Raw genomic sequence first — 20132 nt, forward strand, 5'->3', positions numbered from 1 at the left:
CCGATAGAGGGTTAAAGGTCTTATGTGTCAACTTGTGAATAGCTGTCCACTGTAGTGACCACTGTCCCTGGAAGTGTTCAAAATTTATCTGAAATATAATGACTAATTAATAGAGCTCCCAGTTATTAAGTCATTTTTCAAATCTTTATTCAAGACCAACGTAGAATTCTTAGTTTATATTAATAAAGTGCGGACATCATTGTTTTCGTCAACGATGACGATGCTGAAAATATCATGATGATGGGCTATATATGGGTCTTGGGTGACTTAAACATAATGAGACAAATACCAGTTTTTGTCTGATGACACGACAATCAGAGGAAAATGCGACATAGTGACTCATATGTTTACAATGCGTGACGGTTTCTTATTGTACGTGTAGTACATCAGGCTGCATTGTAGCAGTGTTTGAGTCGTGTCACTCAACATGTGCCTTCTCACCAGTGTTAAGTGACGCTTTTTTTTTTTAAACACACGGTAAGATTTGTTTTCTTACCTTGGCAAGAGAGAATATACGATGCTCATCACACATTATGTAACCCGTAGCGTTAGCATATTAAGGGAAATGGTATTATTGACAACATGGTAATCGATAAGCTAAAACATACCTGCTCTTATTTGGTACAAAAGTAACACAAGCAATAAAAGCAGGTATGTTTGTGCTTATCGATTAGCAAGTTAGCAAAAATACTAGCGCTGCAGCTATCGATTATTTAAGTAATCGAATAATCTATCGATTAATGAGTTCAAATAATCAAGAAATCGGATAACGAATATTTAATACATTGCAGAATAAATTTTAGAGGACGTAAAACAAAGAAACAAGTGTTAATGCTTGCAATACTGTGACATTTTTTTTGGCTTGCTAAGATTGCACTTTCAGAAGAGCATTAAATGTGAATAGAAAATAAAATACCTGAGTGTTTCTTCAAACGATGCAGGTATGCACTTTTATTTCACTAGAGCAAAAGTGCATTTAAAAATAAATTAGAATACCTGCGCTCAGCCTCAAACGGTATAAAAACATTAATAAATGAGGATTTAGGTACAACAAACTAACAACAGGCTAACTTGCATTTTTTTTTTTTTTTTTTTTACAAAGCTCTTAACAGATCGCTCAAACACATATTCCCACAGAAAAACTGCTAAATACACTACTCGATGAATGAATGCATTAAAAAAAAAAAAAAAAAAAAAAAAACAGAAAACCTTCAACACAAAAAAAACTTACAACCTTATGTTGGCCTTGACAGTGGAGCAGCTGGATTCAGCTGTTAGACGAGTTACGTCATATTCACTGTTGCCAGTAGAGGGCAGTGTATCAACCGATAACAAAATGCAACACTTTTGAAACAAACCATTGCAACGCCACTCTTAATTAAATGAATCCTCAAAAGCAGCAAAATTGGATTGGAAGCTTTTTTTCCTAAATCGAATTACTCGAGTTAATCAATTGTTGCAGCAATAATGTTTCCCTTCACATAGCATTCGCATTACCATAAACTTTAGCGTGGCGAGCGTCCTCTCACACTCTCGGCCAACTTCTTTTTACATATAGTTTGTGTGCTGAGCGTGTATTATCATCACCAAGTCGGCGTTGTCCTTGTAGATGCTACAATATGTGCTTGTCTGTCAATGTTCATTTGAAATTGTTGGAAACCTTCATTTATTCTTGGACTAAAGCTTTTAAATCTTACAAACGAAAACAAACTAACCCTAACCCTAAACATTTTGAATTGACTAAAATATGACTAAGACTAATAGGTATTTTCTTCCAAAAGACTTAAGAGGAAATTTAACTCATTTGCTCCCAAAAAAGTATAAATACGTTCTATTTTTAATTGTTTCAGTGTCCCAAAGACGTATGTATACGTCTTTTACGTTTATTTTTACACAAGAGACATCTCTAGGTTCTGATGCAACTTAGCTCCAAAGCACAACGCTGAAAATCCATTTTAAAGCAATAAAACTGGCCACTGGAGGGCAGTAGCGCATTTGGTAAGACCCGCAACCCGATTCAACGGAACGAATGGCCGGGCCGCACGGCCGGGATGCCGGCGGAAGACGACCGAATGGACGTCCAGGATGCCAGGCGGCGGACGACCGAGCAAAACAACCGGGTGGACGCCAGAGATGCCAGGCGCTGGACGACCGAGCAGAACGACCGGGACCACCAATGCAGCGGACGATGCTGTTGAGGCTGTGCTGCTCGCCGAGCAGGGCCCGCGCCACTGTGCTCCCTCCAGTGTCCCGCGACTCAGCCTGAAACGTGCACGGCCAAACAAGTTCCGCCCTGAGGAACACAATTTCTCCAGGCGAACTCCGCCACGAGGCAGTGGTCACCACAAAAGACTCAAAAATATCCATCTTGATGAGACAGACGGTGATGAGGGGAAAAGTTTACCCCGGCTGTCGCGACCACAACAGCGTCATCTCTCAGTTCAAATGTGTAAATAAATTGTTACTTTGCAATCAAAAGCTCTATTTGTCTTGTTTTTTGTTATTTTGTAGAAGGAAAACATTATTCAGATGTTTGGGATGTCACAAAAGCTAAACATAGCTGTGTTAAAGTCAAAGTTATGTTTGAAATGTAAAAACATGTTTGAAACAATTTCTTTGTTTTTTCATCAGAAATTGGAAAATTGCTCAAACTAAGCTATTTTCTAATGCTGATATCTAAAGATTGGAAAAAGATATGAACTTACACTTTTTTCCTGCTGAAAGAAGAGAGTCTAATCTTTCTTTTGGTAGGTTCCATCTTTATATAGCAACAGAACAGAATTTTCTGTGGGTCTTGCAAAATCAGTCAAAATCCAGTAAAACGGCCGAGAGTGAAGGAGGTTGCTCCGGTGAAAATGGCTGGGAGTGAATGAGTTAAAAGGCTGTCAAAAACAACACTGTCTGACATGAACCTTGGCGCTCGAGTAAAAGTTGCGCTGTAGGCCTTTTTCGGCATTTAACTTGAGCACTTACGGCTACTGAATTGAATTGTATCCAAAATGTGGTGAATATGTAAAACCAGTGTCCGTTTCGGTTTGATTATTGTTTATAGGGTGTTGTTACCACTTGAAGTGAACTTAATGTATGGCAAGGCGTTTCGGTCCGCTGCCTTTTAATTTCTAGACTCGTATGTTTTTCGAAGGGTCAGTCTGCAGCGGCGCTGCGCTTACGGATACCTTCCACGTTTTTGCGGATGCCGCTTCACCACACGGTGAGTCAGAATCAACAGAGTGGTTTTCATCCGCAGCCTTACTGACTTTCTCCATTTAGTCACTGGCCAGTGTGCTCCCTTCAAACTTCTTATGGCTTCCCATATGTCGTCACACATTCTTTTGATTTCCCATTACTTCCTTTGGTGAGGTTCGGCAAATTAAGGGTCCTAAAATGGGTTTAGGTCAGTTGTTATCGTGTCGCTCATTGTCAAATAGTGGTCTTTTTTTCATTAATTTTCATACAGAACCGTCAATCCATTTTACACTTGTACGTCACTGACTTGTCAAGGTATTATTTTTACATTTGATGGCAGTGTTTCCCCAAATTAAGCTTTGCAAAAATGGGTTGAAAGACTTTTCGAGTTGCCTATTGTTGAAGGAATGTTTTGATGATTTTTACTGGAAACCGTGGTTTAGGGCAGCCCGTTCTCGTCTTAGTTTTAGTGTTTTGGACGAAAATATTTATTAGTCTTAGTCATTTCTAAATGTCATCGTTGACGAAAACTCAGACAAATTTAGTCTAGTTTTAGTCGACGCTTACTGAAAATGTTAAAAAGTGTGACTCCAAAACTAAATAAAGATTTCCAACAATTTCGAATGAACATTGACGGACAGTTTAAGAGGACATTCGCCACGCTAAAGTTTATGCTAATGCTACATTTAGTGTGTGACAGTGTTGTTTTCATCATTGATGACTAAAACGAAAACATTTCCTCGACTAACAAATTTCCCATGACAATGATTTGACGATAACGAGCTAAAAAGGTCTCTTGGGAGACTAAAACGTATTGAGATGAATGCCATTTTTTGTCTGACGAGACCAGAATGAGACAAAAATGCGCCATAGTTCTTCCAAATGTTCACAATGTGTGACATTTTATGTGTAGTTAGCCTGCATCGTAGCGGTGTCTGGTTGTGTCACTTATGCGACGTGCAGCGTCCCCCCCTTCCCAACTCACCAGCGTCCTCTCCAGTCTCCTCATTGCTTATTTTGAAACACGCACGGTAAGATTTTTTTTCTTGTCTTGGCAAGAGAATATGCAATGTCGCTTTGCCCGTTAAAGATCTGTGCTAAAAGATCATCACTAAATGTAACTCGTAGCGTTAGCATATCATTTACGTTCGTGTTAGCATTAGGCTAATGCTAACGGCAAACTTTTTTTTAAAATACAGATCGTGGCGTCCAGGTGGGTATAATTAATTATGAATAATGTACTGTTTTCCTGATGAGTGAGTATTATCACCAAGTTTGTGATAGATACGTAGATGCTACAATATGTGCTCATCTGTCAATGTTCATTTGAAAAAGTTGGAAACCTTTATATTTGGGGTAAAACTTTTGAATTTTATAGATTATAACATTGAGCAGACGTTGACTAAAGCTAGACGAAACTCGTCTGAGTTGTCATCAACAAAAACTAGATGAAGACAAACACCTTTAGAAATGACTAAAGTTTGAGACTTATAAGACACATTGCTACAATGCAGGTTGACATCCCAAAAAATGACACGAATTGTGAACATATGAGACAAAAACGATGTCTCATTTTTGTCTCATTGCAGTCTCGTCAGACAAAATCTGGCATTCGTCTTGTTATAATCTAGTCTCCCAAGACACGTTTTAGCCCATAGTCGTCATTTCATTGTCATGAAAAAAAATAGTTCGTCGACAAAATAATTTCGCTATCGTCATCGTTGATGGAAAAAACAATGGTGTTAAAACTAATTGTTAATTTTATTATCTTGATACTTTTACTGTACTTTTAATTTGTGCTTCTGTTCTTTTTAATTTGTATCACTTGTACAGTGTACTAGCATGTTCTAAAAGGCGCTTTGAAATGAAAAATATTGTTATTCAGTTAGTTTCTGTCAGGTCAGAGTATTTCTTTCCAGTGTTTTTAAATCATAAGATTAACAGTGGTTGACTTGTGTGTGCGCACTATAATTCAGTCAAAATAAAATGTTGAAATGTTTGGCCTTTCTTCCACTTTACAAAACACTGACTGATAAGAAGGTCATTAAGTTTATTCCCAGGCTACACAAATTAATCAATATTGCATTAAAACAGACGGATCTAAATTTGAATGCATTGTGCACAGAAGAAATTCCTGTAGTTTCACCTTCACACTTCAACTAAATGGGGATGTTTGTAAATCCTCAAAAATATGTCACAAAACTAGCCAAAAGTTATGATTGAGTCATTTTGGAGGGGACATTTCTTTTTAACTGTGGCGCTATAAAATACAGGTTGTTCACGGGTTACCAACGAGTTCCGTTCCTACGCTGGCGACGTAACCCAAATTTCCGCATAAGTCGGAATTATCCCTTTAAGTTCCCCAAAACAACAATCAAAAATGTCCAAAAGTATTGCGTTATATTTAATGATGGAGAATACACTGCCCTCTGGTGGCAGCGTTGGGTCTGGCTGGACTGTCATCTTGTGTGACAGAAGCAGACTCAGACGTCTGACATGGATAAAGGATAGCTGCACTTTGGTTTGGCCCACAAGGCTGTAAGTTGTTTCAGCTAATATTTGTTTGTGTATGCATTTGTAGTTACATTTACAGCTACAGTTTGTTGCTTTACGTGTGAGCGCTTTGTTATGAGAATTGACTTATGTTAGGAAAATTAGACAAATTTAATCTACTAATTTTACATATTGATCAGACTAGATGGACATTTGAACACCAATTGTTTTGTGTCAAGTGTTTTACTGTTAAATGGCGTGTCGTTTTGAAAATAAGTGTACAAATGTGTGGTACAGCTTTACAAATTGTCAAAAGTGAGGGATGTAAAATGCTTAAAAAAAGCACAGTTTCCTTGTTTGCTGTCTGTAAAGCTGAACAACTTCACGTTTAGTGAGGACAGAACATGTCATATTAATAAAGTAAAGTAAAAAAATAACATACTGTCAGGTACAATAAGGTACTGTTTATGCAACTAAAGAAAAACAACTAGAAACAAAATGGCAGACGAGACTCCGGTGTCATAAAGTCGAAATCGCGTGAGTCGATTACGACGTAACCCAGGGACTACATGTACAAGTGCCAATGTATCGAGTATCTATAAACTGCTAGGCTTATAGTCTAGTGCGTCCTATATATGGATTTTGCAGGCCGATTATTCTGTTATCTACTGGTCTTTGAGCTATCAACGGTTAAGAGAATTTTGTTTTCATTGGGTAAATTTGATTCTGCACGACTCTTGATAGTAATGGAGGATATTTTTGCATTTTCCTTGTTAAATCGTTGGCTGCCGTTGACTGTGCTTGACGCCCAATCCATTTGAAGTGGGAGGGTTGCGAGGGCATGAACATGCATACGCTGCCATCTATGGATTGTAGAGGTGGGAATCTTTGGGCATCTAACGATTCGATTACGATTCAGAGGCAACGATTCGATTATAAATCGATTATTGATGACACCCACAAACCCCCCAACTTGTTATCTGCTTTCAATGTTTCGAACATTAGTTACAAAAATTGTACAAAAAGCCTCTCAGGCTTAAATAAACGACTATTTCAGTATCAAGTTAACAGTTCAAAACAGTAAATAAAATATTCAAGTCCCCATTCTGTATCAGCAGCTTTAAACTACAATTAATTAATTTAATGTTGTAAATCAACCGTTTAAGTTGTTAAAATTGATCCCATTATTCCATAATTTCCCTTCCGTCTACTTTAGACATGTGAAAGTTTTAAAACTGTTTTAAAGATAGTTTCAAGTTAAGATTTTGCCGATTTAGGAGTATTTTAGATAAAAAGTTAATTAAATTCGCAACAACAGAGCCTTCTGGAGGAGTCTCCGACTTTAAGATGGCGGCTGTTTACCAACGCCGGCAAGTCTGTCATTTCGCGTCTAGTTTTCAATACATGTGCTGCTAACGCCATTTTAAAAAACAAAAAATGTTTTTTAAACAGCAAAACCCTATCTGGAGGTGAGAGCACGCGAGAACAGAATTACAGAAGCCATGACTTCAACGAGATATTATCGCATATTTACCTTGTTTCGATCCAAAAACTCCATCTAGCATGTACCAGTGAGTGTCAAGACATAGCTGTGAATGGCCACAGCTGGATTTTTGGGGAATTTTATGCGTGAAACATGGTAATATAACAAGGGTCGCGATGCAGAAATCGCAGACATCAAGGAGTGGTCGAGATTTTCTTTTTCATATATTTACCCTTTTAAACGTTTTTTTCATAACTTTTTTTGTTCGGATCGATTATTTATCATCTAACATATCGAAGAAAATGCGACAGTAACAAAAAAAAATACAATTAAGCGACAGTTATGAGGTAGATATCCGTGACTATTTTACAGACACCGTTTTTTTCATTGTGACATAATTTGTTTAAAAGTTTAAAATATTTGAGTAAATAATTTTTTAAAGTCGTTTTTTTTTTTTTTTTTTTAACGAAATATGAGACATCAATTAATGATTCTAAGCAAAAAACGCCAGACATTTTGAATAATAAATATAATTAATCACCTTCGTTTTATGGCTGGGTTGAAACAAAAGCGGTTGCGCGATGTCTGTAAACGGGGGTTTTCAGGGTAAAACGGACAAATTAAAAATAGTTCGGGGGCCTAATGTGCCATGAATCTGATATGGCAGCATATAGACATATTGTACTATCAAACACAACAGTTGTTTTGGCTTAAAATACAGCAGTTTCTTTTCAAGAGGAGTGCAAGAGCAGAAACTGCTTCTTCAGTCTTGTCTGTGTTTTCCGCCTTAGTGTAGATATTGAGTTGAAAACATTATAGTATCGCGACAACAGTAGTCCTTCGGTGTGACTATCCCTGTGGCTAATGTCCAATGCAGCTTTTACATGAACAAACAAGTTTTCTCGTCAAATTTGGTAGGTGCAGTTTATCGTCTGGTGAGGCTTATCTATGGACAAATGCCGTTTTTGTGTCAAATTTGTGGGGTGAGGCTCATAGTCCGAATATTACGGTACAAGCTGAGATAAGTTGTTGCAACAGCGAGCACATTTAAACGGAAAACTTATTCGGCATTCAGTTAACAAATAATCAAGGGCGTAGATTTGCATAGGGACGGTAGGGACAAAACACTAACAACTTTTCAGGACGCTCAAATTGTCCCCACCAACTTTTAAGCAACCCTATTTGCATTAGCTATATAATGTGTTCAGTTATATAGATCATTTAGATTGTCTTCCCATATGTTGTGACGATACAATTGACCCTACCATGATTAGGTGAATTATTTTCATTGTATTCAGACTTACAGAGGGATATTAAAAGTTTTTTTGGCCAGCACCCAATGTAAGTAATGCAAGTAATAAAGTTGCCATTACCATTACGATCAACTGTGTGAACTTGCTAACCTGAGTAGGAAGCTGCTTCAGGAGAAATGTCCTCCTGTGTGTTTATTCTACTATATTAACATTAATTAAAATGAGAAATATAGTGAACACTGCTCTGCTGTAAGAAATGTAGTGAACCAAGGTTTACCCCCTTCTTCCCAGTTTTCATTTTTATTTTGCTTATGTGGTCTTAAACCAACCCAAATGAGCTTTCGTTTTTTGTTTTTGTCAAAAGCAGTCAAGTTTTTCCTAAAGGAATGCTCCATTTTTATTTATTTTTGTTATTCCCTGACTAAGAAGTTTTTTGTTATACTTAATTTATTTAGACAAATTTCGGGTGATCTTAAGACAAATGTTTATGTTTTTGCATTTCTTGATAGTTAAGAGATGATTAACAATCACGTATTTCTTTGTATGTTAACACACAAATTTGTGTTCAAATATTGCAATTTAAATTTGCTAATAAAATCCAGATATTTTTCAGAAGTTTTCAAAATGTTTCTTTAGCAGTTTTTTTAAACAGTTTGAAACAAACAGTGTATCACCTGAAGCTATACATATGCACTGCAAAAACCCATCTCCTTAAAACTGAAAAAAAGAAAAACTTCAATTCCCTTGTTTTCAGTGTAAATCTACTAGAAACAAGTGAAATTATCTGCTGGTTCTTCAAGTAAATTTAACTCAGATTTCTTGAAATAAGAAATATAGCTAGCTGAAAATAAGCTTAACAGACTTAAAGAAAAAAGCGTCTATATCTAATTTTTTTTAAAAACGTGTTTGTCAGAAATGTTCTTAATTCAAGAATAGATATTGTTCAATACATTATTTGAAAGCATTTCTTCTTGATTTAGGTGAAAAATAGATTTTTAGATGTTTTAGATGAGTTTAATAAGAACAAAAGCTAAAAGTAAGTGGAAGAATCTGACTCATTAATCTTTTAACTAGCTTTTAAAACTCAAAACAAGATGAAGAAAATTATTCGACTAGATTTAAGAAAAGATAAAGACGTTATTCATTTGCACTGCGAAAGTTAGTATAAATCATTACAGATTTATATTGCATTAATCCTTTAGCCTATCAATTAATTAGGTTTTTATTGGTGAGAAATGTGGCCCTGACCGCTGGTCACCCAATCTGTTTTGTCTAATTAATGTTATTAATGTATATGCAGTTGATGCTGTTATATCGTCCCTACCAATATTGAGACCAAACCTACACCCTTGCAAATAAAGTATGAAAAAAATAACTACATTGAACTTCTTGGGAATCACATTTCTATTCATCAAAATTAATTAATGTTAACATTTTATCAGCTCTGAGCATTTACATGTTTTATGTCATACATCTGACAGTAATTTTCTTAGAGGGGCACGATATTCATTTTTTGGAGACCAATACCAATTTTGATAACTTCCTGCTCCTCAAGGCCGATACCCATACGATAACCGATAACATTTATATAATTTTAAAATGTATATTCACCTGTTTTTAAACACCTGGAGGTAAAAAAATAGTAGTGGTGGATTCAGCACAGATTTGCCTTTGACCCGACCAGATTTTTCATGATGAAATGAACATTATTTTAATAAACAAAACAAAAACAAGAATAATTTTGACTTCTAATAAAGTGCCCAAAATTATTTTTTCAAATAAATATAATTTGAGTCAATCACAATCAATCAGTCAATGTCATTGACGATATTTTCCACTGAAGAATGAGCACTGAACTAACACAAAAATAAACCCAAAAGGTATTGTGCTTTGTCAACAGATAAAAAAATTAGTGCAACAGAAGAGGAGACCGTTGTGGTCTTGGTCCATGAAACATTTTTCTTAACCTGGCAATTATAGGTCAGCAAGTATATCAATAACCAAAAGGCCTCTGAATAACTTGTAAGCATAACACTATAAAATGCAAACTTTTGCTAATTGCCATATAGTGCTGCAACAATTAATCGATTAACTTGAGTATTCGATAAGAAAAAAAATATTCAAAATAAATTTTGTTGCTTCGAGTATTTGTTTAATTAAAGTGGTGTCGTAATGGTTTATTTTAAAGTGTTTACATTTAGTTATTTTTATTGATTATGGTGGATACACTCCCCTCTGGTCGGCATCATTTCACATGGCTGAATCCAAATGCTCCCTGATAAGACCAACATAAACTACGTTTTTGTTTGGGCTAATGTTTTTTAATGCATTCGTAATTTAATTTATAGGTATATTTAGACGTTTTTTGTGGGAATGTAAGTCCGAAACATTTGTTAAGAGCTTTGTAAAAAAAAAAAAAAAAAAAAATTAAGTTAGTTTTTTATTAGGCTTGTCAACAATAACGCGTTAACGACCATGATTAATCTGGAAATATTAACGCATTAAAAAAGAATAATGCAATTAACCGCTCGAACTAAGTTTGGCCACAACTGCCTCCCGTAGTCCCACACGCTGATGTTTACATTCTCCACGCGGCAATGCAGGACAAAATGCCAGCCACGATTCCGTTTTAAAAAGCTGCCTAATGGAAACCTGGATAAAACCAAAGTTGTGTGCACATACTGCTATGATGAACTGTCCTTCGATCGAAGCTCAACCAGCCTAAAGTACCACCTTCGGGCAAAGCATATCTTGGCTAGTGTTAGCAATGACGCTAAACTGCGGGAACAAGCCGCAGTCATCAAGCTACACTGGCAGAGTGCGGACTCGGACTTGCCAACAAAAAGTAACCAAGTAGGTTGACTACTGCTATCGCTACATGGGTAGCCAGAGACTGTAGGGCAGGGGTCGGGAACCTTTTTGGCTGAGAGAGCCATAAACACCACATTTTTAAAAATGTAATTCCGTGAGAGCCATACAATATGTTTAAAACTAAAAATACGAGTAATGTCTGCATTTAATGTAATTTCAACATTTTTAAAGTACCATAAGTCTCTGAATTCTTTTTAATAACATTGTTATGCTGTTGCTAATCATTGATGAGTATTTCTTACCATTAATGCGACTTCTGGTGCTGCATGGTGTTGCTGATGGCTTTGTAGTCTAGTTGATACTTGTTGAAGTTACCGGTAAGCATCATGCAGGCATTGAGAAACTTAGTATACGTCTCTTTTCATGTTCACGAAGAAACGACACGAATCCTCCGTTTTTTCCAACCATACACGGAGCACCATCAGTGCACACCGAAAGAAGTTTGTCCATTGGGATTTTTTCTTTAGCCAACTCAATGAAGGACTCGAATAAATCCTCCCCTCTTGACGACTTTTTTATTTTTTTTATCTCACACAGATTTCAGGCCATTTAGTGTAAAATTGCAAATGCTGCATTTATTTGTGTGAAATGTTGAATTTAACAGACAAGTTGTTTACACATTTTTGAAGCACTAGCTATTGTTACTGTATTGTGCTTGTCTGCTCTTTAAATTGGCAGTTAATTTTGGGTAACATGCCAAACGGTACTTGAGCCACATTGTTAGTCTGAGGCACTTTAATCTGTTAAAACGGTTTACTGTATAACACAGACAATTTATTTTATACGAGCTGAGTTTTTAAATAAAATTTTAAAACTCTGGTTAATTATTAATTCATTCACACATCATACATTTCATCTTAAGGCAAGGCAAGGCAAATTTATTTATATAGCACAATTCAACACAAGGCAATTCAAAGTGCTTTACATCACATGAAGATCATAAAAATCACATTTAAATCAACACAACGTAGAAACGAAGAACAAATTTTAAGTCAATTATAGTATTTTCCTGGATTTTTTTTTCCTGAAGAGCAACTTTATTCATCCAGAGGGAAATGTGATTAATCATGATTAATCACACAATTGACATATGATTAAATTTTTTAATCGTTGAACAGCACAAATTTTATAGCATTTAAGCTAGCTGACGTTTGCTATGTAAGTGAGCCAATTGTTCTTTTGTTGTACATAGATCCTCATTTATTTGTTTTTTTTTTATACCGTTTGAGGCTCATCCCAGGTAATTTAATTTTTCATGTTCCTTATCCGATTACTCAATTATTCGAACTAACTAGTTCATCGATTAATCGACTACTAAAATAATCGATAGCTGCAGCTCTATTGTCATAGTAAGGCTCATCACTCAGTGATGGGAAAAATACGGCCTCTAAAACAGTAACAAAACTTTGCAAAGTGGCAAAACGGGAGTGGAAACAAATGCAAGCATCCCAATCCACCGACATCGTGCCAAAAATATATATTATCAGGCCTATTAATAATGTTATCGGATTTATTGGGATGACGTCATAAGTAGAGATGTCCCGCTCGATCGGCATCCCGATTGATCGGGTCCAATCACGTCATTTTCAAAGTATCAGAATCAGCAAAAAAATATCGGCCATGCCTTTTTTTTTTTTAATATATATATATATATATATTTTTTTTAATTAAATCGTTTTCCAATTGTATTCAACGTTAAAGACATAATATGTTACACTCATCCAGAGTCTTTTGTTTAGGCTTCAGGTAGGGTTATCAAATTTATCCCGATAACGGCGGTAATTAATTTTTTAAAAAACGAATCACGTTAAAATATTTAACGCAATTAATGCATGTGCTGCACGACCCACTCACGCATTGTCGCGCTCAATCTGTAATGGCGCCGTTTTACCTATACAGAGATATAAAAGGCAGCGTAAAATGAGTAGAGTGAATTTTGGCAGCCTTTGGAGGCTTTTTTTAATTGGCTAAAGCCTTACAATCCTTCTCCCTACAATTAGAAATATCATGGGAAGCAATGTGGGGAAGCAAGGTAGCAATTGATCTTTTTCTTAACACTTTATGTTATTTCCCAACGCAGAGAAGATATATCAATTGGTAGCACTACGCACAGTCATGGTTCCACTTCCCATCATGCATTTGGTCATGGCTACAGTATCATTTACTGAAAGCTCAACAAATACACAAGATGGCAATATTTAGTCACAATATACAAAGTCACAAGTTTTTCTATCTGTGGATCCCTCTCACAGAAAGAATGTTAATAATGTAAATGCCATCTTGAGGATTTATTGTCATAACAAATACAGTACTTATGTACTGTATGTTGAATGTATATATTCGTCCGAGGTTTTTTCTTAATGCATTGCCAAAATGTATATGATCGGGAAAAATTATCGGGAATTATTGGAATCGGGAGCAAAAAAAAGCAATCGGATGGGGAAATATCGGGATCGGCAGATACTCGAACTAAAACGATCGGGATCGGATCGGGAGCAAAAAAAACATGATCGGAACAACCCTAGTCATAATTCCCATTATCGGACTGATAATTATCTTGCACTAGTATTTTCTTAATTTAAGTATGAAACTTTGTCTTGGATTATCAATCTTTTCCAAGTCTGGGAATCCCCCAAAATGGATTGCAGGTGACTTGTGCTCCATGTTTATCAGTTTGCCATTAGATTTACTAGTTTCCATTCTTCCACAACTATTCGATTCAGGGCAAATTTCTCACGAATAACATGAGCTTTCCCTAAACTTTAAAGGCCATAAAACAGGTTGTTCTCTTTTTTTTTGCCTCCCAAAGTACAAGGGTGCTTGTTAACGACCACACAGTTAAGCCTATTAAGAAATCATCATCTTGAAGTCCTGAAAACATGACTTTGATCTGGTCTCTAATTTTTAAAATATTGTATAACCGAGAAAATTACCAAATAAAATCTCAAATATACACAAAATAATGTATTGAAATAAAACGTGATTAGTTAGGAATGACAAAAACCGACAGTGTAGTCTTGCTTTATCGTGGAGTACACCTTAGAATGCCATTAATAAACCATCTAATATTATTTCTGTTTTTTTGTTTTTGTTTTTGTGATTTAAGGGGGAAAAAATGAGTTTGACTTACTCTCAGCAGCGGCGGGCCGGAGGCAGGACGACGCGGCCAGCATCAGACCCCAAAACAAGGTCAAGCGGCTCCTTTCCATTGGAGCCCTCATTCCCGGAGACGTAAATCCTCCGCCGAGAACCTGTAAATAAATATGCCCGCCAAGTGGCTGGAAGGGGGCGAAGGAGGGGTGCGTCCGTCGTCCGTGTAAAAACCACCCAGGGTTATTTCTAGGTGGCGTGGGAGGGTGGGAAAGAAGCCTTTTAAATCTAAAGCCAGCGCCTTTTAGCCGTTAGCCGGCTAATGGGGCTAATGGGCTAGCACCCGGGAGCTAGCTCAATCACAAAATCCCGCTTGGAAAATCAAATGTTTAAACACCCGCACTAGTGGAAATGTGTTCATATTACGCGTAAGCGCCGACAAAAAAGCACACCGCGTAGGTGAGGGCGGCGGGACAGATACGGCTAAACGGTGAGCGCCGGGGATTCCTGTGTAATCCGCATCTTCACGCTCCATGTCGTGGTGGTGTGGGGGGGAAACGCATACCGTCCCGCTGGTGGAGGTGGAATCATCCGCAGTCAAATCTTAGATCTGAAGCTTACTTTACATGTCGAAAAAAATCTTGTCGCGTGAAGAAGGCGAGTTTGTTTGGGGTGAAAATGATTCAGGCGAGGAGCGTGGTGCGCTTTTTTCTTCTTTTTTTTTGAGACCGCAGTCTCCCTCTTCCTCCTCCCTCCTCCTTCAGCCGCTCATCATGCACGGGCTCACCGCGTTGTTGTTGTGGCTGCAATTCATCCTCCCGTACGACTACTACACCAGGCCGCGTTCGAAATGTGCGTTTAAACGTCCTTTAACGCACCCTCCGTTGCTGGTACGCTTATATAATTGGGTTTTTCGTTGGTAGCAAGCAGGCTGTAAAGCGTCGCCAGACTAGATTAACACGGCGCAGGTACGCGGAGTGTCTCCTTCCCTCGTTTGGATCTGCAGTCTGCCTGTAAACACAAGCGCCGCTCGCAAAGATCGTCTCCTTTAGAGATGGTGGCTCACTAAAATGAATGGTAAATGGTGTTATACTTGTATAGCGCTTTTCCACCTTTCAAGGTGCTCAAGCATCTAAAACAGGGGTCGGGAACCTTTTTGGCTGAGAGAGCCATGAATAGGAGTGGGAACCTCTTGGTACCTCACGATACGATACGATTTGCGATACAAAGCTCACGATAACGATGACCTGACGATATGGCCATCAGTGTTGTCACAGATTACTTGAAAAAGTAATTTAATTACTGATTACACCTCACAAACGCAATCTAGTTACTTTACTGATTACTTCATTATCAAAGTAACTAAGTTACTTTAAAAGTAATCTATCAGTTACTTTTTACCCATTTTTCTCCCTTTGCCACCTCGACATAAGAATGACAACAGAAAAACGTCGTCACATGTAATTGACTTTCCGATGATTGAATGTGAAGGGGAATATCAGAATTTCGCGCTAGCTTAGCCACTCCGGAGCCCTGAAACTAACAAATATCTGACAAACTGCTTGGAATTTATTGAAATCAACTCCACCCCCAATTAAACCCCGCTAACTCTAAGATTAAGCCTAATGTCAAAACTTCTGAATTTCGGGTTATGGTTAACAGCATATCAGTGCCAATGTAAAATAATGCAAACTGACGGCACAATAATCAACAACACACAAGTGGATTGTACAGTGCAATAAACACAAAGGTGGTGGTGGGCGCGGATGCGCGTGCAGCCGTGCACATTAACAACCCGGAAGTACTCCTCTCAACACACACGCGGTCAATTTGGCCCCAAAACGTGGCTGCAACTAAGCACTTTACACTCAATCGGACTTACAACACATCCCACAGATGCTAAACCACAGGTGTCAAACCGATTCCAGAAAGGGCCAAGTGGGTGCTGGATTTTGTTCCAACCGATAACGCGCAGAGAGTTTAACCAATGAACTTCCTGCTGAAACAAGCAGCACCTGACAATGTTTAACTGATTACACATGTAAAAGATCTAATTGGTGAAAAGGTGTCCTCTTCATTGGTTGGAAAGCAAACCTGCACCCACTCGGCCCTTTCTGGAATCGGTTTGACACCTGTGTGCTAAACGAACACATCACCTCACGGCATAAATGTGTAACACGCATATCATGTAAACAAAGCTTGCCAACTTGGAGCGATGACTGCCCGACGTTGCTACGGCAAAGCTACGAAACGGCCGCGCATGTAGGGGGTCCAACGTTTTGCTGATACCCTCCAGAATGAAGGAAAAATACTCACCTTCATTCATGGATATCCACAGATCAACATTCCCTCGCAACGTCTCAACACTTGGCGCGAATGTCCACCCGCCTCAGTCCCACAACGCGTGACGCGAGACCAAAACAGGAAATAGCTAAGAAGTTGTCATGGAAACGTACCGTGAACCTTTTACCTTGGAATGAGTTTATCACTAGTAGACAGTGTTGTTAATTTTACTTTTAAAAAGTAATTAATTACAGTTACAGATTACTTCTCCCAAAAAGTAATTGCGTTAGTAACTCAGTTACCTGAATGTAAGAGTAATTAGTTACTTGGCAAAGTAACTAGTGATAATTTTCATGTTTTTTTTTTCTTAAAAAAAAAAACAAAAAAAACAAAAACAGGTCACACAATGTGAAGTTTAAAGGGTTTGGGGGACAATTGGCCCTAGCCCAATGGGTATTGCGATAACTAGATAGTAACCTTTGCTATGTGTGGAAGTCATTTAAAGTTGTGAATCAACCGTTAAAGTTGTTAAAATTGCTCCCATTATTGCATTAGTTCCCTTCTGTCTACTTTCAACATGTGTAAGTTTTAAAACTGTTTCTTCGTTTAAAGATATATTTAAGTCAAGATTTTGCCGATTTAGGTTTAGATTTAAAAAAAAAAAAAAAAAAAAAGGTTACTTAGGTTCGCTAGAAAGGATCTCTACATCAGAGCCTTCCTGAGAGGTCTACTGCTTTAAGATAGCGGCTGTTTACTAACGCATGTAGTCCTTAAAACATGTTGCCAGTGCAGCCGTGTCTGTCATTTGCATCTAGTTCTATAATATGTGACATCTACCGTATCATGTGGGCGTAGTTTGTAGGCTATGGCTACAGTCAGGTATTATTGGAGCTACCTAGCATCGCGTTTGCAACGGCGTCTTCCCCACTCCTGCTCTGCTCTCTCGTCTCTGTGAGTCCGTCTGTCAGACTTTTTTTATTCAGCCAACTTAGTAACGCATAGTAACGCACGCCTTCCCGCCTCAGTAACGGCAACGGCGTTGCCAAGATGAGAAAAGTAATTAATTAGATTACTCATTATTGAAAAAAATAACACCGTTATATTCTAACGCCGTTATAACAACACTGCTAGTAGACCACCAATCCATTTGAACTGGGAGGGTGGCAGCGAATGCCACCCCTTAAAGTAATTTGGGGCCATTTAAGTTCATTTTGGTAGATTTTCAGTTACTTCCTGTTGATTTTGGGGTATTTTATGGGTCACTTCCTTTTTATGTTTATTTACAGAACAGGAAGTGACCTGGGCATCACCCAAATGAATTGGCAGTGACTCAAACTCAACAGAATATGACCTGTAAATGCCCTAAAATGAACAGCAAGTGACCTTTAAATGCCCTGAAAATCGGACAGAATGACTGAACGCTCTGGTTTCGAATGAACGAACGTTCCCAGTCTAAATGGATTGGGCGTCAAGCACCGTCAATGCAGCCTTAGAGTTAATTGAGACACTATTATGGTGGAAGATTTTGGTAGCAACTTGTTGGTTCATTTTTATTTTATTTAATTTTTTTTTTACATTGACACCTTTTTAAAGCGATATTTCGATTCTTGGCAGGAGCATATCGATAACCTTTTGGGATACAAAGTATCACGATATATCACCATTTCGATATATTGTCAAAACCCTAGCCATGAACACCACATATTTTTAATTATAATTCTGTGAGAGCCATGCCATATGTTCCAAAAAAAAAAAAGCTACACTGCTCAAGTCGGTCGAAATCCAGCGTAGGGCTACTGCACCTTAAAACATGTTTAAAACATGACAATGTTTTTTTTTTTCGGTAAACTATTGTGGTTTCTCGGTTTTATTATTATTATTATAGTTATTCTTTGTTCCGCAACCCCTTTGAGCTCAATTTGACCCTCTTTAGAATTCTTCAAGATGCACCAAAATCGGCAGGCAGTTCAAGACAGGTGCAATCTTTGATACCGTGTAAAGACAAATTCCAATACACTATTAAGCGCCCCCTAGTAGTCAGTCTTTGTCCCACCGACGCTTTTTAAGCCCTACTTTGACCCCCTCAGAATGCTTCAAAACTCACCAAACTCAACAGCCAGGTGAACACTGACGAAAACTTAGACTTAAAATAAATAAACAAACAAATAAATAAATAAAATATGCGTAAATGTGTGTAGCGCCCCCTAGGAACAAAACCAACATTCAATTTCTTTTTGTTGTTGTTGTTTTTTATTAAGGTGAAAGAGGAGGTAACAACGCAAAGGTATATACTATATACTATAAGAATGGGATACCATACGCGGTGCCCAGACTGCAGTTAGTATTACATCCAGTTTTCTTTGGGTGGGCAGAGCGGACCCACCCATGCCCCCACCCCCCATCCGGTAACGCCGCTGGTCTCAGCATTAGTAGGGACGATATGCTGCATGTACACTTTTTGCTGGGGACGGGACATTCATAATTGTCAATGCAAAAATAAATCTCTATAGACCCTACTCACCGACGTCACAGAATGACGTGTCGCTGTATCCGGCCGCCATATTGTCCGTCTCTGTTTAGCCCTATTCTCAATGGTTTCAATTAGTCGTTCAGTTTATAGAGCAATTCATGGAAGCCCCAGTGCTTTCAGACGCAGTAAACTCATTTGATGCGTTGCATAAAAGGCGTTATGTGGAAAAAATTCAGTCTATCCATTCACCAGATCCATATCTGATGCCTAAATTGATATTTTTCGACCCGCTGTCTTCGCCCTCTCTGCCTGACATCTGCTACCCTGATATCTACAACTATCTTTTCCACAGAAACTCGGCCTATTCTCACGAAACTTTGAAAAACATTAAGAGCAGCACTCTAAGCAACATTACCCTGTGTGATTTCTAAAATGGCGACAATCAAAAAAAAAAAAAAAAGTTGACTGGGATGGCCGACGCTTCAAGGATAGGTGGATATTGGACTATTTCTTCAATAAAACACGCAACAACTGTGTCTGCCTCATTTGCAAAGAGTCGCTGTTTTCAAAGAGTTCGATGTGACACGATAATAACGAGACACGGTGACATGTACAAAATGAGGGGCGGCTAGCTTGAATTCGTTTTAACGAGTGGAGGGTGGCTTGACCGCAGTTTCGCAAGAGCCTGAGTGTCGAAAGAGAACGCCACAAAGACGAGACTGTTGAAATTATGAAAAAAATAATAATAAAGCAAATGTGACACACAGAAGGGCTTGCTAACATTTGTTTAAATATATTGTTCTATGTAAATCAGCCAAGGTAGCGCCCCGCATTTTTACCACACCAAATCTGGCCCCCTTTGCAAAAGGTTTGGACACACCTGTTTAACTGATGATCCGTAGACGAGGCCAGCTTCTTTCACTTTGTACCAGCTAAATATTATTCAAAATGTAATGATGGTGGAAGAAATAAGCATCTTGAATTTGAAACTGTATGTTGTCGG

At 37.9% G+C, this 20132-nt stretch overlaps 1 protein-coding gene across 1 annotated transcript in view; it reads right to left on the reverse strand.

Moving 5' to 3' along the window:
• LOC130917002 (insulin-like growth factor 1 receptor) overlaps window positions 1-15418 on the reverse strand; it is a 150996-nt gene extending 135578 nt beyond the window's left edge. Inside the window, exon 1 of the mRNA XM_057838034.1 lies at window positions 14417-15418. Coding sequence (XP_057694017.1) covers window positions 14417-14507 — 91 coding nt within the window. The 5' untranslated portion in view covers window positions 14508-15418. The remainder of the gene's footprint in view (window positions 1-14416) is intronic.
• Between the last annotated feature and the right edge of the window lie 4714 nt (window positions 15419-20132).

Source organism: Corythoichthys intestinalis, chromosome 1, assembly GCF_030265065.1.
Source record: "Corythoichthys intestinalis isolate RoL2023-P3 chromosome 1, ASM3026506v1, whole genome shotgun sequence".
Taxonomy (NCBI): Eukaryota; Metazoa; Chordata; class Actinopteri; order Syngnathiformes; family Syngnathidae; genus Corythoichthys; species Corythoichthys intestinalis.